The following is a 21,940-nucleotide window of genomic DNA, read 5'->3' on the forward strand; positions in this document are numbered from 1 at the left end:
AGTGGAGGGTCAGAGTATGTCTGATGAAGCGGAGTGAGCCTGGGTGTGGGGTGGGGGTTCGTGGAGGAGTCCAGTGCTGGGCACAGGGATGATGGGCGAGGCCTGGACTGCAGGAATGTTTTGGGTGACCGTAGATAACCTCTGTCCCCTGGGCCTCAGTTTTTTTTTTTTTTTTTTGTTCCTGTATTTATATTGGTTTTGTGAGGTAGGTTTTCACTCTAGCCCAGGCTGACCTGGAATTCACTATGGAGTCTCAGGGTGGCCTCAAACTCATGGTGATCCTCCTACCTCTGCCTCCTGAGTGCTGGGATTAAAGGTGTGTGCCACCACACCTAACCTTGGCCTGTTTTTCTGACAAGTCCTTTTGGACCATCTCCAATAACCTCCCAGACTTGAAAAGGGTGTAACCCCATTCCAGGAAAGCATGGGGCAAGAAGGGGTACACAGCCCCTTGACTGTAGGTCTGGGCTTCCCCTCCAACCCCAAGCTTGGGACACCAGAGGTTCCCCTGGTCCTCTGGGAGTCCCAGGTGTTCAGATTAAAAATGTCACATTGATAGCATTTCCTTGTTTGCAGGGCAGAATGGACTACAGTGGTCTTTAGGGTCTGGACCTGAGATACTAGGGAACCAGTGGAACTCAGCAGTTTGCCTAGAAAGCTGGGCACTCCCCCTCCCCAGCCCAGCTCTGCCCTTTGGGGTCAGCCAGCCCTGGACTAGGTGCTCTCTAGATGCACAGTTGTTTTGGCAACCACCTCCCTGAGCTGCCTGTTCAGGGAGAGGTGGTGTGGGGAGAGGTCCATCTAGGCTAACCAGGAGGAGGCAGTGGGGAGCACCCTGTGGGAGGAAAGGGCACACCAGGGGGAGGACCTAGTCTGAGCAACACAGCACTGTGTGGGGCTGGGTCAGGATAACAAGCAGCGGCAGCCGCCGTGCGTGCAGTGTGGTCCGCTGAGAGCTCCAGTTAGGCCCTGGTAGCTTGCATGGGCATGAGCTCCTGATGAGTGGGGGCAGGACAGGGACACTGGACATTGAAGGAAGCCGGGCAGAGGCTTGACCAGAGTTGAGTAGGGCCTGAGTCCTTCCTGGTTGCCACAGGATGCCTGTCCCAGGCCCCAGAGGGACTGGAGAGGTGGCCTAGCAGATAAGCAGCACCTCAAGTTATCGGATGGTGGCTGCTGCTGCTGTTGCAGGGCCAGGAGGGAGAGAGGGTGGCCTCAGTGTGGTGGCTTATCTGTCCCCAGAAAGAGCTGTGAGGATGGTGTTACCACCCTGGCCATGAGCCTGCCAGGCCTTGTGCTGCCATCCATGTCTGACAGCAGTTCCACCACCAGCCAGTGGCAGTGGCAGGTGACCTTGGCTTCCAAAGGCATGCACGGCCTGGAATAGGCCTCTTTCTGAGGCAAAGCAAGCTCATTTGTTCATGAAATTCACCAATCTGTTTTCTCCCACATGCCTGCCGAATCACCAAATGCCAGTATTCCCAAGGGTCCTACGCCACACCCCGGTTAAAATGTTAAGAAGGCCGGTGTATCTGGTCCACTAGCTTCTGAAAGTGCTTTTCCCCCCAAGATTTACTGACCTCATGCTCGGGCTTCAACGGACTTAAGGACCGTCTGGAAAAGAGGCACAGACTGGGAACAAGACCCGAGTCTAGCGTGGTGCACACCTCTGGCGGTGCCTGCTTTGTACAGACTTTGTTACCTTGACCCTTCTGCCATGGTTTCCCCTCCTTTAGGATCTGTGCAGAACAGTTCCCTAGGTTACCTCAGATCCAGTTCAGACGAGGCTGGCTCCTGGGTGGCAAGAAAGGAAGAAGATAGGTCCAGGGTCTGAAGACTCCATGATGGGGCCGCTTTCAATAGCAGTGACTGGAGCCAGTTGTGGCACTGGCCCATGATCTCAGCATGGGCTGAGGTGGGAGGAGCAAAAGTTCAAAGGCAACCTAGGCTATGAAATGAATTCCAGGCTAGCCTGACCTATGTAATGAGACCTTCTTCTGAGAGAGACGGGGAAGGGAGGGAAGAAGAGAGAGAGGAGGTGATTGGTAATAATGTTCCTGCAACCTCATGACTGGCTCTTCCAAATACTATAAGAACCTGAGGTTAATAGCTGAGCATGGTTGTGCATGTGCATGCCTTCATCTCTGTACTTGGGAGGCAGAGGTAGGAGGATCACCATGAGTTCAAGGCCACCCTGAGACTACATAGTGAATTCTAGGTCAGCCTGGATTAGAGCAAGACTCTGCCTCAAAAACAAAACAAAACAAAACAAAAACTGCCAGGTGGGGTGGTGCACACCTTTAATCCTAGCACTCTGGAGGCAGAGGTAGGATTACCATGAGTTCAAGGCCACTCTGTGACTACCATAGTGAATTCCAGGTCAGCCTCGGCTAGAGTGAAACTCTGCCTTGAGCCCCCCTCAAAAAAATCCCTGATGTTTGGGGGCTGGAGAGATGGATTAATGGTTAAGCCTAATGACGGGGGTTTGATTTCCCTAGTGGCCATGTAAAGTAAGATGCAGAAAGTGGTGTAAGCATCTAGAGTTCGTTTGCAGTGACTGGAGGTTCTGGTGTGCCACGTCTCTTTCTCTCTTGTCTTACCTGATTGCAAGTAAGTTTTTTTCTTCTTTTTTTTTTTGGGGGGGGGTTTCGAGTCAGGGTCTTGCCCTAGCCCACGCTGACCCGGAATTCAGTTGGTAGTCTCAGAATGGCCTTGAACTCAAGATGATCCTCCTTCCTCTGCCTCCCTAGTGCTGAGGTTAAAGGCATGCGCCACCACGCCAGGCTACAAATAAGTATTTTCTAATTTTTTTGTTTTAAGTTTGTTTAATTATTTGAAAGTGACAGACAAAGAGGCAGAGAGAGAGAATGGGGGTGCCAGGGCCTCCAGCCACTGCAAACTAACTCCAGATGCATGTGCCCCCTGTGCATTTGGCTAACGTGGATCCTGGGAAATAGAGCCTTGAACCAGGGTCCTTAGGCTTCACAGGCAAGCGTTTAACCATCTCTCCAGTCCCAAATAAGTATTTTTTTAAATCCCAAGGTTTAGCTGGGTGTGGTGGGGCATGCCTTTAATCTCAGCACTCAGGAGGCAGAGGTAGCAGGATCTCTGTGAGTTTGAGATCACCCTGAAACTACATAGTGAATTCCAGGTCAGCCTGGGCTAGTGTGAGACCCTACCTCAAAACAACAAAACAAAACAAAATCCAAAAACCCAAGGTTCGAATTACATATGATAAAACAAAGGCATAAAGTGTGTAGCTTGATGAGTTATGACTAAGGTCTACATGAATGACCACTGCTCCAACCAAGATGGAGGTGACATTTCTACCTCCAGTGATTGTTTTTTAAGTTTTATTTATTGGAGAGAGAATGGACATAACAAGGCTTCCTGCCACTGCAAATGAACTCCAGACACATGCCATTTTGTGCATCTGGTTTTACATGAATACTGGGGACTTGAACCCAGGTTGTTAGGTTTTGCAGGCAAACACCTTAACCACCCGAGCCATCTCTCCAGCCCCTGATTTTTATTTTAAATATTTATTTATTTGAGAGCCACAGACAAAGAGGCAGATAGAGAATGGGTGCGCCAGGGTCTCCAGCCACTGCACACCAACTTCAGATGCATGTGCCACCTTGTGCATCCGGCTTACGTGGGTCCTGCAGAATCGAGCCTTGAACTGGGGTTCTTGCTAAGCCATCTCTCCAGCCCTGACTTTTACTTTAAAATTTATTTTTAAATAAAAAGGTAGCACACAGAGGCCCTCTTCCCCTGCCCCAATTCTGCTGAGTCTTTGATGGGATTATTAGTATTCATTGTGGGACGATTTAAAATTTTTTTTTTTCAAATTTATCTATTTTATTTGACAGAGAGTGGTAGAGAAAATGTGTGCACCAGGGCCTCTAGCCACTGCAAATGAATTCCAGATGCATGCGTCACCTTGTGCATGTCTTATGTGGGTCCTGGGGCCTTGAACCTGGGTCCTTCGGCTTTGCAGGCAGGCTTGTTAACTGCTAAGCCATTTCTCCAGCCTGATTTTTAAAAATTTATTTATTTGAGAAGTGGTGGGGGGAGAGAGAATAAATAGGTGTGCCAGGGACTCCAGCCACAGCAAACGAACTCCAGACACATGGACCACCTTGTGCATATGGCTTATGAGGGTACTGGGCTATTGAACATGAGTCCTCAAGCTTTGAAGGCAAATGTCTTAACTGTTAAGCCATCTCTCAATCTGATTTTTAAATTTTATTTATTATTATTTTGAGTGCGAGAAAGAGGGGCAAAGAGAGAATATGGTTCTGCTAGGGCCTCTAGCAACTCCCCCCCACCAAAAAAAACCTTCAAACACATGCACCAGCATGTGCATCTGGTTTATATGGTTATTGGGGAACTGAACCTGGGTCCTTAGGCTTTACAGGTAAGCACCTTAATTTCTAAGCCATCTCTTCACCCCTTATTTAACATTTTAAAATTTTATTTGAGAGAGAAGGGGAGAAGAGAGAATGGGTGCACCAGGGCCTTCAGATGTTGCAAACAAACTCCAGACGCATGTGCCACATTGTGCACCTGGCTTATGTGGGTCCTAGGGAATCGAACCTGGGTCCTGTGGCTTTGCTGGCAAGTGCCTAAGACCCTACCTTGAAAAAAACAAAATACTGTGGTATAAACATCTCCCCCTATAGATCAAGCTGACCTGAAATTCACCACATAGTCTCACACTGGCCTCGAACTTACAGCAATCCTTCTACCTCTTACGTGCTGGGATTAAAGATGTGTGCCACCATGCCTGGCCATATTTTAAAGCAACTTGTAAATAGGATTTTTTTCTTTTTAATATTTTTAAGTTTTTATTTTTATTTATTTGAGGCAGAGTAAGAGAAATGGGCATGCCAAATCCTCTAGCCACTGCAAATGAACTCCAGATACATAAGCCACCTCATGCATCTGGCTTACGTGGGTCCTGGAGGATCAAACCTGGGTCCTTAAGGCTTTGCAGGCAAGTGCCTTAGCTGCTAAGCCATCTCTCCAGCCCTCTTACTTTTTGTTTTTGAGGTAGGATCTCACTCTAGCCCAGGCTGACTTGGAATTCACTATGTAATCGTAGGATGGCCTCAAACTCAGTGATCCGTCTACCTCTGCCTCCCAAATGCTGGGATTAAAGGCATATGCCACCATGCCTGGCCTTTTCTGGCTAGATTTGTTAAATTACTTATTTGAAAAAGAGCAAGAGGCAGGTAGATAAAGAGAGGGATGGAAAGGTGGCTTAGTGGTTAAGGCGCTTGCCTGCAAAGCCTAAGGACCCAGGTTCAATTCTCCAGGTGCCATGTAAGCCAGATGCACATGGTCGTGCATGCATCTGCAGTTCCATTTGCAGTGATTAGATGTCCTGATGCGCCCATTCGCACCCTCTCTGTCTGTCTCCAATAATTAACAAAAATAGAGAGAGAGAGAAGAGAATGGGCATGCCAACGTCTCTAGCCACTGCAAAGAATCCCAGACACATGTGCCACTTTGTGTATGTGGTTTACATGGATACTGGAATATCGAACCTGGGTCCTTATGCCTTGCAGGCAAGCAACTTACTGCTAAGCCATCTCTTCAGCCCCTCTCTTTGGACTTTTCTAAATAGGGTCTCATTCTAGCCCAGGCTGACCTGGAAATGCTCTTTGTAGTCCCAGGCTGGCCTTGAACTCACAGCAGTCCTATCTCTGCCTTCCAAGTGCTGGGATTAAAGGTTTGTGCCACCACACTGGGCTTGTAAGTAAACTTTTTAAAAAAGCTTTTGGTGTTTACATTGATATTTAATTCAGCTAGTGTGAATGCCATAAAATTTAGAGTACTGAATTTCCAAAATGTAAATTTTATTTTTAAATGAATAATACACTTACATGGCTCACAAGTCAAAGAATAAAAAAGGCATATGCTTGGTAACAATCACTGACCATTTTGTCTCCAGTGAGACTTTGCCTGACCTGCCGGTGACCGCTAAAGGGAAAGTCATGGAGCACCTGTGCCTGGCACTGCCTGCTTCTAGCTCTGGCCACACCACATCACCTCACTGAGGACTCTCACATGCATCCTAAGATCCCCTGAGGGATCCCACTGCACCTTGCTGACAGGCATGCTGATGGTTGTATCTTGTGGCATTAGGAGATATTCTCAAGTTCACATCCTTCTGTTCCTAGAGCCAGCTTGTTTTCAGTGTCCCACTTCATTCCGGTTTTTCGTTTTTGTTTTATATCTTTGAGGTAGACCCTTACTTAGGCCAGACTGACCTGGAACTTTTGAGGCCAGGTTGGCTCCCAACCTCAGCTGAGTTGCTGGGATATGAGCTCAGCCTTGTTCCTCACTGCTGCTGGGGGTTGAACCCAGGGATGTGTGCAACCTAGGCAGGCACTTATCACTGAGCTACATACACCCAGCCCTGGTTTTGTTCATAAGGACAGCTTTCCCAAAGCGGCACGTGCAGTGTGTGGCTTTCCCCACGGGCTGAGTGTGCCCTCACGGCCTCTCACATCCCATGGGCACCTCTACCTTATCTCAGAAATGCTTCAGTGAGGTGCCCTTTTACCCCATTGGCCCACATGTTTTATGTTGTTCTGCTGGGCTAGACAAGTCCTTCCAGTGAACATTCAACAGTGTTACACTTATAACTATTTCCCTTTCTGAATTTTATTTTATTTATTTTTTCCGAGGTAGGGTCTCGCTCCAGCCCAGGCTGACCTGGAATTCGCTATGTAGTCTCAGGGTGACCTCAAACTCACAGCAATCCACCTACCTCTGCCTCCCAAATGCTGGGATTAAAGGCGTGCGTCACCACGCCCAGCTTTGTTTAGATTTTTTGAGAAGGTCGCACTCCATAGCCCAGGCTGGTAACCGTCCTGCCAACTCCCGTGTGCTGAGGTTCTAGCTCTCCGTCACACCTAGATTTCCCTTCCAAGTGTAGGTAGGGACTTTTGGTTTGCAGTGTTGGGCAACAAACCCAGGGCCTTGTGCGCCCTAGTCAGGCACTGACCAATGAGCCACATCCCTAGCTTCACTCCAGATTTCTAGTGTACACCCCATATTCTGAAGAGGTTAACCTCTGGGAGTTTTCTTCTATGACTTCTGCATCACTTGACTTTACAAAGGCCCTCCATGCAGTTCTCTGCCTTGTTTCTTGTTTTGATTTTTTTCAAGATAGGGTTTCACTCTAGCCTGGGCTGACCTGGAATTCACTATGGAGTCTCAGAATAGCCTCAAACTCACAGTGATCCTCCTACCTCTGCCTCCCAGTGCTGGTATTAAAGGTGTGTGCCACCACACCTGGCTTTGTGCCTTGTCTGTTTAATGACTTATCTTGCCACAGATGTAGTTGGCACAGCAGCTTGTATGTTTGCTCCTGCCCATACCACAATGCTTCCTGCAAGGGTCAGGGCTTTTCTGCAGTGTGCCCTCCATGGAGCTCCTGCCCATCTAACCCCCGTCCCCCAGCAGCTCTCAGATGTTTGTGAGGTAGTACCAGCCAGCACAGATGTTCAGCTGGGCTCTACCCCAGTGTCCCCTCTGTGACTGGAAGCAAGTTCTCAGTCATTCTCTCTCTCATGGAACACACACATACCTCCCATGGCTCTGGAGGGGACACAAAGCTGGGCCGGCCATCTCTGCACAACAGAAGCCTCCTAGTGGGGATTCCGAACGTGAGCTGCACCTGTGGATTTCTTTGCTGAAAACTGACTTCTTAGCTGGGCGGTGGTACACAACTGTAATTTCTGCACTTGTGAGGTGGAGGCAGGAGGATCAGGAGTTCTAGGCCAGCTTTGGCTACATGGTGAGCTAGAGGCCAGCCTAAAAGCCTGATGTCTTGGGCAACCTCATTCCGGGTGTCCTCTCCAAGGCTGCCACACTGTGCACGTAGCTCCGCAGTGGCCACTGCCCACTGGCCATACTGGTGCATATTCAGCACTGCTCAGCTGGTGGCTTTCCTGTGCAGGTGTGGTGCAGGCTGGCAGGCACGTCTGCTTGAGTGCCTTCTCCCAGCTCCAGCATCAGACTCAGCAGGGTTGTTGGAAAAGACTGGTTTATTGCACGACCTCAAAGCACAACTGAAAATTAAAACCAGAAAGGAAATCGTACAAAGCACTGAAGCTGAAGTCATTTAAAAGTGTCCACTTGACTGCGTTCAACTGCACTCCAGTTCCGTGGGCTTAGGGGAGGGCTGCCGTGGTGGGGGCTGGGCAAGGCACAGCATTCGCAGAGCAGGAGCAGCCCTGCCGGGCCACCTCTGCTGTCAACCGAACTCAACTCTTGGGTTCTAAAAAAGTGAAGTGACATCAGGGGTCTCGCATCTTGTCCCCACCTGGTAGCCTCATGCTTCCTAGCTGACTGGGGCCCTTCCGCTGGGCCCCAGGGGCTCTCTGACTCACATACTTAGAAAATGGGCATTGAGTATGGCCTGTGCCAGGTAGGCTAAAAGCAGCAATCAGCCTGGAGCAGTGTCATTAGCTCCTTCAGGAGTGAGGGCAGCGGGGCAAGGGCAGCCTGTCCTGAGCTCAGGTGCCTGAAAGAAGAGTGCTAACTGTCCCCAAAGACCAGTGTGATAAGCCACAGCAACTGTGGAGAGCAGGCACTGCTTCCCACCTGCTGGGACATCAACCCTATATCAACTGAAGATACTGGCTGCTATGTGAGTCAAGAGGACAGCTACCTGTGTGTGACACCATAGTCAAGACAGGATGGGCTCAGGATAAACTATCTGAAGGAACAAAAGACCTTCCATGGTTTTCTGAAGATACATTTACCTTCTAAATTTGTGAGATTTGATTTCAAATGAGGTATCTACTCAGATTTGCAATACAACAGACAAAAAAGGCAATGATTAGATCTGAGCATGCCCACCAGCACATTAACATCACTCCAAAGATCTCGGGTTAGCTGGCAAGACTCAGCTCCCTTGTTTGACCAGCAACCCCAAGTCAGACTACATAGATCACATGGACACCTGTGTTTCATCTGTATCCACTGGCTGATATGTTGGCTAAAATGTGTTACAGGAGGTGGGCAGCTACCCTCTATGTGGGCAGTAAAGTGTGTGTGTGTGCACCGCCATCAGACACTGACAACTAGTTTTCCATCTGGAATGCCTGTCATGGACTATGCACTGTGGCCTGTGTCTCAGGGAGAAGTGGAGAACCCTGTGAGGAGACAACACAGTCATCAAGCACATCTAGTGGCTGCAGAGTGCTGACCTGCAGCTCTATTTGGGCTGGGGATTTGGTGCCCTGCTGCCTGAGCTGGCCTCAGGTGTGCCCCTCACCCCCATCCTGTCTCTGACTCATCTGCTTCTGGAGGTTCCCTGGGTCACTGCCCACAAGAGGACCTGGAGTCGCTGATGAGAACTTACTGCAGCACATGGGTAACTAGTGCATGCAACTGAGCAGTGCCACTGTCCCCACTTAGAGGTGTCCTTGGCAAGAGATCGGCGGTGCTGCTATTACAGCAACAGCTCTGGCCAAGTACTGAGGCTGTAGGTTCTGGAATAAGGTGGAAATAAACATGAATGAAAGCAAATGTGGGGTATTCAGCTGGTCCAGACATGTCTGGCTAAGGGTTGATGAGACATGTCCACAGGGAACAACCTGAAAACAGCAGTGTCCAGTACAAAGCCTCGGCTTCTTGCCTTCCACGTGGCTGCTCGGGGCTCCTTCAGATCACCTCCCACTCGTCCTCCAGGTCCTCGGGGTGTAGGGTGGTCATCTGGCTGCTCTTCTGGGTACTGTGTGAGTGGCTGAATGTCTTTGTCAGCCGCTGGAGGAGGTAGCCAGGAGGACCCACTGCCCACAGCTCATCTGATGAGGTCACTGCAGGGACAATAGCCAATTAGTCTTGTTAACCATTCAGTCTGGGGCAAAGGGCAAAGGCAGCAGTCAGAGATCTATATCCTGATCTGGACTTGGTCACATCTAGCTCACAGTGGAAAGAACCACTTTCCCAACCTGGGCTTCATTCAGCTAGCCCAGGCTGGCCTGGAATTCATCATGGAGTCTCAGGCTAGTCTTGAACTCCTACCTCTGCCTCCGAGTGCAGGGATTAAAAGCATATGTCACCATGCCCGTTTTTTTGTTTGTTTTTTTTTGACTTAAGATCTCGCACTGTACCCCAGATTAGTGTGGAGCTCACTATGTAGATTCAGCTAGCCTCAAACTTGCAGCAGTCTCCTTGCCTCAGCTTTCTCAGTTCTAGGATTAAAGACTGGAGCCATCACTCTCAACAGTTTGCTCAACTGTAGCACAGCACTGTGTCTGAGCAGGGCGACTGGGGCATACTGTGTCTACTCCCTCCCTCAGAGGTCACAGTCCTTGGCTGTGACTCTAGTGGTACAGAGCTAGGCGGGAGCAGCCTTTTCAAGTGTCCCTCATGAAATGGCCCACAGCAGCCTACCACATCCCGGCACCTGCCTGTGAAACATGACACGCTTCCAGGGATTTTCTTCCAGTAGTCCCCAGCAGGGTTTTTCTCTGTGATGCCATAGCGGCGGGCGAGGTCACCGTTTGGACAGCGGGCCCATACAGTTCTGTTGCTCAGTGCCAGCTGGCAGGCCTGCAACCCTGTGGGCAAACCAGGCACTCTGCTCAGTTTGAACACACAGGGCAGCATCAGCACGCCCCTCCTTGAGCTGCTCCCTCCAGACACTGCAGTGGCCACCAGGCTCTGCACTATACCATGCTGGGCACTGAGGGAAAGGCCCTGGTAGGGCTGGTTCAGCCACCAGAGCCTCATGATGTACAGAAGGGTCTAGGCAATGAGAAAGCTGCTATTTCACAAGTGGGCTGGCTTGGGACTCCAGCGAGAAGCGTCCGTAGACCCTCACAGGTTCTGCTTCAGCAGAGAATCACAAGGCCAACAGGTTGGGTGGGGAAGGGCAACCACTGGGTGAAAGACAGCTTGCTCTACAGACAGTGGGGCTGGGAGACCTTAGGTCAAAACAGCCCCACATGATTTGAGTGCCCAGCCTGTTGGGCTGTGGGTTGTGGCCACAAACATGCTGGCTGACAACTGTGGTTATGTGGGGGACAGTGGGGATGCCTGCTGGCTTGACCCTACCTGGCACGTGCTCCCAGTCTGTCCCCACAGGCATCTCCTCAGTGATCCCCTTTCGGACATGCACATTCCATCTGCTGTCGAGTGCCCACAACATCTGGTCATTGGGGCTGGAATAGACACTGATCAGGGTGACCCCGGCAGGCTAGAAACAGGAATGGACATTCCTCAGGGAAGAAGGGGCGGGATAACAAAAGGCAAGGGGCTTGGAGAAGCGCAGGCAGGCAGTGACTGTGCAGGCACATCCTGCCTGATAGGGGCTAGGCAGAGCAGCAGGTGTAACAGGTGGGACAAGGACGAGGCGGGCGCAGCCTCCTTGTAAATCAAGGTGGACTTAGTTCTGCCCCTGGTGCTCACTCTCACAGGAGGAAAATCACTCAAGGCATCTTCAGAGTTTCAGGCGAAGTAGGTGGGGTATCCCACCGTACAACTAGCCCAGATTTCAGCTGGAGAGAGATGAAGGTAGTGGGGTAAAGTGAAGTGACTTGAGAACACAGGTCAGGAGTCTGGGCCACAGAGGACAGTGCAGAAAGACACTTTGCCACCTACTTGTGCACAACTCTTCCTTGGCTATCCTCACACACAATGAGGCCCACAGGGGCAGCCTCCCAGCCTGGTCAAGCTCACCTGGGCTCTGACACCCACCTAGAGGTCTCCTTTTGGCTCTAGCTGTCCTCCTCCTGTACCCTTCTTTAGGGCTGCTTAGACCACGGGAGACGTAGCAGAGGACAAGCCATTCAGGGCTGGGTCCTGGGTGGGGACCAGGCTGGCCACCTGCCCTGTTAGTCTTTGTCCACACTCACAACACCCTGGTTCTTGTTCCAGAGCTGGCCGCACCCCAGCTGGATGAAATTTCCATGTGTGTAAGGGCAGAGGGGCCTGCAGCTGAAGCCTGAGGGTCTTGCTTTCTGTTGTTGACGCTTTCCTTCCTGGACTTGGTTGTCCTTGCTGTCTCAGAACTCTGGCCGCATTAGCCTCTGCTAGACCTGGGGGCTCTGGCAGTGCTCTAACCGCTGACACTCATCTGTCTGTGCCTCGCTCTCAGGGCTACATGAGTATGGTTATGGCATGTGCTCTGTACCACACTCCAGCCACAGTGAGCTCCTGTTCATTGATTATCACACTTCTGCTGGCTCCCACTACTGAGCCCTCCCTTGTCTTTGCCTTCCCAGTGAGTCACACTGTGCCCGCTGTACTCTGGGTGCGGGTTATCCTACCTATTGCTAAGTGAATTGGGGTACCTAGTCTTGCATACCTCACTTCTAGGGCCAATGATTGAGACTTAAAGGATGCCGATGGTGGTGAGGTAACAGGTGTGGCTATTCTATGAGCAGCCACCACAGGGAGACCCAGTGCCAGCACCCACCTCATATGCTTCTTGGTCTAGCCCTTACAGACTGAAGGCAGCTGGTTGGTTTTACTGGGTGTGGTTGTCTCCTGACATATTTCTAGGGTCAGGGAGCCAGAGCACTGGTCTACCCTGACTATTACAACACCCTCCCCAGCTTGCCCATGTCAGCGGCTCATGTGTACACTAGGGAACACCTGTCCATTGGTGACATTCCAACAGAGATGCAGAGAGCACAAGTGTTGCTGTGAAGAGCTCCCTCCTCTGGCACACCCCAGTGATGTCCTGCAGTCCACAGACTAGCAAAGGACAGCTGAGGCAGACTCTCCTGCATCACCAGCAGGGACTCAGGAAAGGGAAGACTGACTCCCTATGCTATGAGGGACAGGCCCAAGAGAAGAACATACATGTATAAGGGGTTGAAAGGGGAGGTGGGGGCTTGAGCGATAGTCCAGTGGTTAAGGTGCTTGCCTACAAAGCCTAAGGACCTGAGTTTGATACCCCAGTACCCATGTAAAGTCAGATGCACATGGGGGCGCATGTGTCGAGCTTGTTTGCAGTGGCTGGAGGCCCTGGTGAACCCATTCTCTCTATTTGCCCCTTTTTCTCTCTCTTGCGCTCTCATACACAAATAAAAGAAGGAAATGGTGGGTCCTGTTACCAGAATGGTGGGTGAGGAGGTTAGAGTCATGGCCTGGAGGACACAGGGCCACTGAAGTTGGGCAGGAAGGGTGGGAGAAGGCTGTGGTGGAGTGAAGTGACATGAGAAGAACTCTTTGTGACCAGAGGACAGGATGTGCCAGGGTTTAGCTCAGCCTTGCAAAGCACCACAGGGCACAGAACCCAAGCACTCACCTTCAAGGTTGGAGGGCGCACCTCACATGCCAGGTATCCCCACAGCCTCTGCCTGCTCCAGTTATAGGGCTGAATCTCCATGGACCACCACAGGGCCACAGGGCCTGGCCTGCCCACTGCCAGCTCTGCTATGTTAGTGGAACCAGAATGAGCGCAAGATATCTACTCTGAGCATGTTTAACCTGCAGTTTGGTCACGGATGCCTGATTCTACCCCATGACCCTGAACCTGAAGTACACATTTTGGGGAAGGCTGTTCTAAATCAAGCCTCTGAAGATACAGAAGGCAAAAGGGCCCAGGAAAGGAAAGAGGGTTCGCCTACTCTCCAATTACACCGAATGAGCAGAGAGGACAGGCTGCCAGGCCCTACAGCAGAGATGCAGGAGAGGGGCTCTGGAACCACAAAGCCCACACATGCCCTGAGTTCAGCCATCACGCTGAACATATATACACATGCGAATCTACAATTACAAAACTTTCAGGCTAGGGCTGAAGAGATGCTTAGCAGTTAAAGTGCTTGCCTGCAAAGCCAAAGGACCCAGGTTCAATTCCCTAGGACCCACATAAGCCAGATGCACAAAGTGGTGCATGCATCTGGAGTTTGTTTACAGTGGCTGAGGGCCCTAGTGTGTCCATTCTCTGTCCATCTGCCTCTTTCTCTCTCTCAAATAAAGTAAAATAAAATAAAAAAGTTAAAAAAACAAACACTTTCAGGCTAGAGAAATGACACAGCGGGTAAGGGTATTTGTTTGGAAGGCTAGATAGGCCCGGCTTTGAATCCCTAATACTCATAGAAGCCATATACACAGGGTGGTACATGCATCTGGAGTTGGAGTGCAGAGGCCAGAAACTCTGGTGTGCCCATCTCTCTCTGTGTCTGCTTACAACACATACACAAACACACACACACACAATTTAGTTTTTCCATGGTGGGGCCCCACTGTAGCACAGGCTGACCTGATCTCACCCTGTCTCACTCACCCAGGCTACCTTCAAACTCAGGTTGATCCTCCAACCCTTGCCTCCCAAGTGCTAGGATTAAAGGCATGTGCCACCGTATCAGGTTATCAATAAAAATATTTTTCCCCAAAAAACTTTTGGGCTGGAGAGATGGCTTGGTGGTTAAAGGCGCTTTCTTGCAAAGCCTGGCAGCCCAGGTTCAATTCCCCAGTACTCACATAAAGCCAGATGCACAAGTGACACATGCATCTGGAGTTTATTTGCAGTGGCAGGAGACCCTGGCATGTCCATTCTCTCTCCCTGCCTTTGTTTTTCCCCCTCTCTTTCTCTCTCTCAAACAAACAAACAAACCAAAAACAACAACAACAACAAAATACCTTTGAGTCCTATAATGTAGACCACTGGACCACAATCAACCACGAGTAAGAACCAGGCCCTCTTGTCACTGGCTACACTCCCCAATATTCCCAGCCTAGACCTACATGGAAAATGTCCATTCATACATCCCTAAACAAGGCAGAGTAGGCCTCTTAGGTTCAGGAGACTCAAGACCCATCAGAATGACAAGAAAAGAACACCGACTGCCTAGCAAGAGACAAGTCATTGCTTTCACTCTGCCAGGGCCCAGGAGACATCAGAGAGGAAGTGGCGGGATAAATGTAAGTGCTGCTCTCACTGCCGGAGCACCTCCAGGACCACCTCCAGGGAGATGTAGTAGACACCGAGGAGACTCAACAGGCAGAAAATCAGAGGCTGCTGAGCGCTCAACACTAAAGGAGACTTCTAACCCCTAAGAGCAAGAAAAAAGAGGGGGCAAAGAAAGTGAGAGCCAGAGGGTGGAAAATGTGTGCTGTGAGGCATTGCCGCTGCCCCAGGAGCTGATTAGTGCATTCATGACCCCGCAGTGATTACTGACAACCTCACTGAGGAGGGGTCTCAATGGAATGCAGGCAGGGAAGATGGGACATAAGAGGATAACCCAATGGGAATATGACCAATTTGCAATATGGTTCACACTTTTACATTTCTAATCAAAATTATTATTTAAAAATGTCAAGTGAATAAAACAGTAAGAAGCTAAAATTTTGACTTATTCACCCTTAAAATTTCATAAAAATGCTGGGCGTGGTGGTGCACGCCTTTGATCCCAGCACTGGGGAGGCAGAGGTAGGAGGATTGCTATAAGTACGAGGCCACCCTGAGACGACATAGTGAATTCCAGGTCAGCCTGAACTATAACAAAACCCTACCTCGAACCCTTCTCCCCCAAAAAAAAACTTCATAAAGATGAGCTGGGCATGGTGGCGTGGCACACACCTTTAATCCTGGAACTTGGTAGGAGAATCGCAGTCAGTTCGAGGCTAGCCTGGAACTACAGAAAGACCCTACCACGAAAACCAAAAGAAAAAAAAAAACCTCATAAAGATGAATAAAGGGACTAGGTGAGGGAGATGACTCAGGATAGAGTCCTTGCTGCACATGATCCCCAGCACCCATGGAAAAAGCTGGACACGAGCTAGGAGTGGTGGCTCACGCCTTCAATCCCAGCACTCGGGAGGCAGAGGGAGGAGACTCACAGTGAGTTTGAGGCCACCCTGGACTCCATAGTGAATTCCAGGTCAGCTTGGGCTAGAGTAAGACGTACCTCAAAAATAAGTAAGTAAGTAAATAAAAACGCTGGACATGTTAGCACATGCCTACAACCCTGCACTAAGGGGTGAAGACAGGAGGCTCCCCGGGGCTTGTTGGTCATCCAGTCTAACTGAAAAATGGTGAGCTCTAGATTCAACGAAAGACGCCGTTTCAGGGAAATCAGAAGTGATGTACTCCTCAGGCCTCCATATATGTGTACACACATGCGCATGTGCACACATACTTGCATACACACACTCACAACATAGTACAATTCATCAATAAGAATGAATAATGCACCTTGTAAAGTAAGTTTAAGATTCAAGAATAATATAGAAACAGTTTTAAAAATTTATGTACATGGTGCATATGGGCATGGTGGCACACACTTTTATCCCAGCACTCGTGAGACAGAGGTAGAAGAGTGCTGTGAATTCAAGGCCACCCTGAGACTACACTGTGAATTCCAGGTCAGCCTGAGCTAGAGTGAGACCCTACCTCAAAAAAGCAAAACAACAACAAAAAAGTACAGGGCTGGTGAGATTATGGTTAAGGCGTTTGCCTGCGAAGCCTAAGGACTCAGGTTCAATTCCACAGAATCCACATAAGTCAGATGCATCGAGAGTTCATTTGCAGTGGTTAGACACCCTGGTGCGCCCATTCCCTCTCAAATAAATTAAATATAAAAAAGGTGTTTGCAGGCTGGAAAGATGGCTTAGCAGTTAAGACACTTGCCTGTGAAGCCTAAGAATGCTTGTTCGAATCTCCAGGTTCCATGTAGCTAGGTGTAAAAGTGACACAAGCATGCAATGCTGCACATATGCACCAGGGGCGCATGTGGCTGGAGTTCATTCACAGTGGCTAAAAGGTCCTGGTACACCCATTCTCTCTCTCTCTGCCTCTTTTTCTCTCTCAACAATACAATAATAATAATAAACATGCTTGTTTGCAAAGCCTGATGACCCAGGGTCAATTCCTCAGTACCCATGTAAGGCCAGATGGACAAAGTGGAGCACGCATCTGGAGTTTGTTTGCAGTGGCAGGAGGCCTGTCTGTTTCTCTTTTTCTTCTCAAACAAATAATTAAAAATAGGGCTGAAGCCGAGTATGGTGGAGCATGCCTTTAATCCCGGCACTTAGGAGGCAGAGGTAGGAGGCTACCATGAGGCTACAGAGTGAATTCCAGGTCATTCTAGGCTACAGTGAGACCCTACCTTGAAAAACCAAAACCAAAAAACAAACAAACAAACAAACAAAAAAAAAAAAAAACAGGCTGAAGAGATGGCTTTGCAGTTAAGGTGCTTGCCTGCAGAGTCTAAGGATCCAGGTTTGATTCCCCAGTACAAACATAAAACCAGATGTACAAAGCTGGGCATGGTGGCACACAACTTTAATCCCAGCAGAGGTAGGCTGAGAGTTCAAGGCCACCCTGAGACTGACTACATAGTGAATTCCAGGTCTGTCAGGGCTACAGTGAAACTCTACCTTGAAAAACAAAAAACAAAAAACCCAGATGTACAAATGATGCATGCATCTGGAGCTTATTTGCACTGGCTAGAGCTAGCACACCCATTCACTCTGTCTCTCTTTTCTTTCTCTGCTTGCAAATAAATTAAAAAAAATTAAAATAAAAAATAAACTTTAATTAAAAATGTATTTTGAAAGTTATGTATAGTCTTGGTAAGCTGGGAGAAGTATACACATATGCTTGTGTCATTTACAGAAAGGGAGTGAAGCAGAGCAGGGAGGAGCCAGGTCCCCATTCTGGAGTAATGTCAGCCATCAACACACACAGATGTTTACAGATCAGAGTGACTGTCAAGTTTCCTTTAAATAGCGATGGGTGCAGGGGTGCTGTCCCATGTTCTCTGCTGACAAAGCCTCAGGCTCACCACTCATTATCAAGCACTAAGGGACAATTCTTTCCTCTCAAGCTGCCTGGTACAGGTGAAACACCAGGAGACTCCAGGTGGGATTACTGTGCTCTTGGAATCAAGTTAAGGAGCCAAGGGTCCCCAGGGCACTTTGGCAAGGTGCAGAGAAGGGTCTCAATGTAGGCGCAGCAGTTGTGTAAGGGCCATAGTGAGGTTTCAATGAGAGGCCATCTGAGCATCAGATGATAGAGGTTCTGCCAAGAACTGCCAACAAGGACTGCTTCCCATTATTTACTGATTTCTGGTGCTACATGGAGATGGGTTAGAACCCAAGGCCTTGTACTAAGAAAATGGCCGTATCAATCACTGAGCTACATCCCCTACCCTTTCTCTACCCGAGACAGGATCTTGCTATGTAGGCCAGGCTGGCCTTGATATCACAGTCCTCCTGCCTCTGCCTTGAGTACTGGGATCACAGGGTGCCACCATGCCCAGCCTGTGTTTGAGTTAATACCTAGTGCTTGGTAACTCTGATGGCAGTGTTCCTGTTCAGCACATTCTCCTAAGAAGGGCTGTCTGACATTAAGACTCAGCTAATTACAGGCCGCTGAAGACAGCTGCTGTGTTCTCTTCTCACAGGTGCACAGAGGCACTAGCAGCTCACTCACAGTGGTTCCCACTATAGCCCATTTTCCACGTGTTGTGGGGAAGGGCAGCAGGCTCCACAGAGCATGCTGGGCTGACTGGTCCACTGCCTCATCCGGCCCTCCCATGAGATACCGGCAGCATCAGTGAGGGTCAGGACAGCCCTTCTGCAGCCCTCCAGCTCCGTACCAGGCTCCTGTTCTGGGCCTGGGACGCCTTATGCTCTGCACCGCTCCTTCCCTCCTGTTAGTCTGGGCAGGCTCCCAGGGAATGGTAGGCAGTGCTTTATACTTTACCAAGTGTCTGGGGTTTGGCTGCTTGAGAAATGTTAATGCTGGACAGATGGCTTAGTGGTTAAGGTGTCTGTATGCATAGCCAAAGGACCCAGGTTCAATTTCTCAGAACCCATGTAAGCCAGATGCACAAGGTGGCACATGCATCTGGAGTTCATTTGCAGAGGCTAGAGGCGCTGGTGTGCCCATTCTCTCTCCCTCCCCCAAATAAATAAATAAATAAAAATGATGTATTAAAAAACAAAAACAAATCTTGGGTGTGGTGATGTATGCCTTTAATCCCAGCACTTGGGAGGCAGAGGTAGGAGGATCGCTGTGAGTTTAAGGCCAGCCTGGGAGTGCAAAGTGAGTTCTAGGTAACCCTGGGCTAGAGTGAGACCCACCTCAAAATAAAACAACACACACCTAACCAAGGAGGTGAAAGGCGTTCTACAATTAAAACTTTTCACCACAGAAGAAAGAGATGAAGGCACTAGAAGACAGAAAGATCTCCTGTGTTCATGGGTTAGCACTATTAATCCTGTCCCTATGGCTAAACAATACTTATAGCTGCTGAACTTAAAGTAGTTTTATTATTTTTAATATATTTTATGTATTTATTTGAAAGAGAGAGAGAGAGAGAGCAGGAAAAAAAAAAGACAGACAGAACAGACGTACTAGGGCCTCTAGCCACTTCAAATAACTCCAGATGCATGTGTTACCTTGTGCATCTGGCTTACATGGGTCCTGGGGAATCAAACCTGGGTCCTTAGGTTTCACAGGCATGTGCCTTAACTGCTAAGCCATCTCTCCAAGTAATTTTTTTTTTTTTTTAGATGTGCTGGGTGTGGTAGCAAACACTTTTTTAAAAAATTTTTTTTTGTTATTTTTATTTATTTACTTGAGAGCAACAGATAGAGCATGGGCGCCCAAATAAAATATTTTTAAGATACATTACTTGAGGGCTGGAGAGATGGCTTAGCAGTTAAGTGCTTGCCTATGAAGCCTAAGGACCCCGGTTTGAGGTTCAAGTCCCCAGGACCCACGTGAGCCAGATGCACAAGGGGGCACATATGTCTGGAGTTCCTTTGCAGTGGCTGGAGGCCCTGGCACACCCACTCCCCCCTCCCCTTTCTCTCTCTCTGCCTCTTTCTCTGTGTCGTTCTCAAATAAACAACAAAAAATATTTTATTTATTTGCAAATAGAGACACAGAGTGAAAGACAGAGAGAAAGAGAGTAAGAATAGGTGCGCCAGGGCCTCTAGCCACTGCAGACGAGCTCCAGATGCATTCATCACCGTGTGCATCTGGCTTACGTGGGAACTGGGGAATTGAACCTGAGTCCTTATGCTTCACAGGCAAGTGCCTTAACCATTAAGCCATCTCTCCAGCCCTCAAGTAATGTTTTAAACATTAGTTTGGCTTTGGCTATTTGCCAAATCTTGGCTCCACAGTTCTTTCTGGCAGATAAGGTCTATATAGAGGCAGAGCAAAGATCCCTGGTGGCATCCACTCAAGAGGACATGCTGGGTGCAGATGCATAGCCAAGTGAGTCATAAAAGCACCATTAGGGGCTGGAGAGATGGCTTAGCGGTTAAGCGCTCGCCTGTGAAGCCTAAGGACCCCGGTTCGAGGCTCGGTTCCCCAGGTCCCACGTTAGCCAGATGCACAAGGGGGCGCACGCGTCTGGAGTTCGTTTGCAGAGGCTGGAAGCCCTGGCGCGCCCATTCTCTCTCTCTCTCCCTCTATCTAGCTTTCTCTCTGTCTCTGTCACTCTCAAATAAATAAATAAAATATTAAAAAAAAAAAAAAAGCACCATTAGGAGCCAGGCGTGGTGACACATGCCTTTAATCCCAGCACTCGGGAGGCAGAGGTAGGAGAATCACCGTGAGTTCAAGGCCACCCTGAGAGTCCATAGTGAATTCCAGGTTAGCCTGGGACAGACTGAGACCCTACCTCGAAAAGCCAAGGGAAAAAAAAAGCCCCATTAGGAAGGGGGTGAGCCTGCTGGTGACAGTGCAGAGGTGGCACCTGAGCTTCTCTGTGTCATGGAACCCGCAGGTCCTAGTGCTGGGAAAGATCTGCACCACCACTTGTGTGGCTGCAGAGTACTTCAAGTGTATTCAAGAAATGCAACTCTGCAACTCCAACCCCCAACGCTGCTAAAGACAACTAAAACGATTTCCTCCACGTCTTCCCAAATGTCAGCACGCCTGAAAACTGACTCACTTGTTTTGAGTACTTTGTTGAAACTTCACCCCAAAACCATGGCAAGAGGGAGACTTTACCAGAGAAGAGAACTGGAAACACAAATGAAAAGAGCTGAGCTAATGTTAAAGGATCTGTGGCTTCAGGGGGAGCATGGCAGCGTGCGCCTTCAGTGGACTCTAACTCTGTTCCACGCAAATGTACTTTGTGAGACATGAAAGCCCAGAAAGCATCACAGGTGACCCCAAGATGAAGAGATCAGTCATAGACTGGCATTAACACCACTCACTTCCTAACACTTTCCAATCTCTTCACCAAGCCCTCCTCATCTGTCCTCTCACACCTGTGGAAAGAATCCCTGTGGGTTTGGTTCTAAACCTGTGAGGTCACTGAGCCAAAGCTGTGCGCCACAACCTCCCTGACAGCTCCTAGACTCAGTGTCTAGGCACCGGCCTAGAACCTCAGAGGCATAGAAGGGAGTCAAGCCAGGTGTCACTTACCTACATCTTCATTCCAGTTCTCTCACCTACTAGCAATGAGACCCTAGGCAACTTTCTGATCCTCTCTAAGCTGAAGGTTTCTGCTCTGTAAATGGTGACAGGAAGCTGGCAAGGAAGTGTGTCTGTCATCATAGTGCACGGGAGACTAAGGCAGGAGGATCACTGTAAGTTCAAGGGTAGCCTGGGCTATACAGTGAAACTATCTCAAACTAGCCAGACTTACTGGTGCCTGTAATCCCAACAATTGGGAGGTGAAGGGAATAGGATCATGAGATCAAAGCCATCTTTGGCTACAAAGTGAGTGCAAGACCAGCCAGAGCTACATGAGACTTTACCTTTAAAGACCAAATATAGGGCTGGGTGTGGTAGCACATGCCTTCAATCTCAGCACTCTAAAGGCTGACATTAGAAGGATTGACATGAGTTCAAGGCCAGTATGGGGCTACAGAGTGAGTTCCAGGTCAGCCTGGGCTAGAGTGAGAACCTACCTTGGGAAAACAAAATAGGGGCTAGGAAGATGGCTTAGCAGTTAAAGGTACTTGCTTATAAAGCCTGATTGCCTGG

General features: G+C 49.2%; 1 protein-coding gene across 4 annotated transcripts in view; it reads right to left on the bottom strand.

The window, feature by feature from the left end:
- Window positions 1–8,045: 8,045 nt before the first annotated feature.
- Tecpr2 (tectonin beta-propeller repeat containing 2) overlaps window positions 8,046–21,940 on the bottom strand; it is an 85,007-nt gene continuing 71,112 nt past the window's right edge. For all 4 annotated transcript variants that reach the window (XM_045155165.1, XM_045155167.1, XM_045155164.1 and 1 more), the window contains exons 19-21: window positions 11,086–11,227; window positions 10,440–10,589; window positions 8,046–9,842 (exon numbers count right to left, since the gene is read on the bottom strand). In XM_045155165.1, coding sequence (XP_045011100.1) covers window positions 9,688–9,842; window positions 10,440–10,589; window positions 11,086–11,227 — 447 coding nt within the window. In that variant the 3' untranslated portion in view covers window positions 8,046–9,687. The remainder of the gene's footprint in view (window positions 9,843–10,439; window positions 10,590–11,085; window positions 11,228–21,940) is intronic.

This window comes from Jaculus jaculus, chromosome 7 (assembly GCF_020740685.1).
Source record: "Jaculus jaculus isolate mJacJac1 chromosome 7, mJacJac1.mat.Y.cur, whole genome shotgun sequence".
In the NCBI taxonomy this organism is placed as follows: Eukaryota; Metazoa; Chordata; class Mammalia; order Rodentia; family Dipodidae; genus Jaculus; species Jaculus jaculus.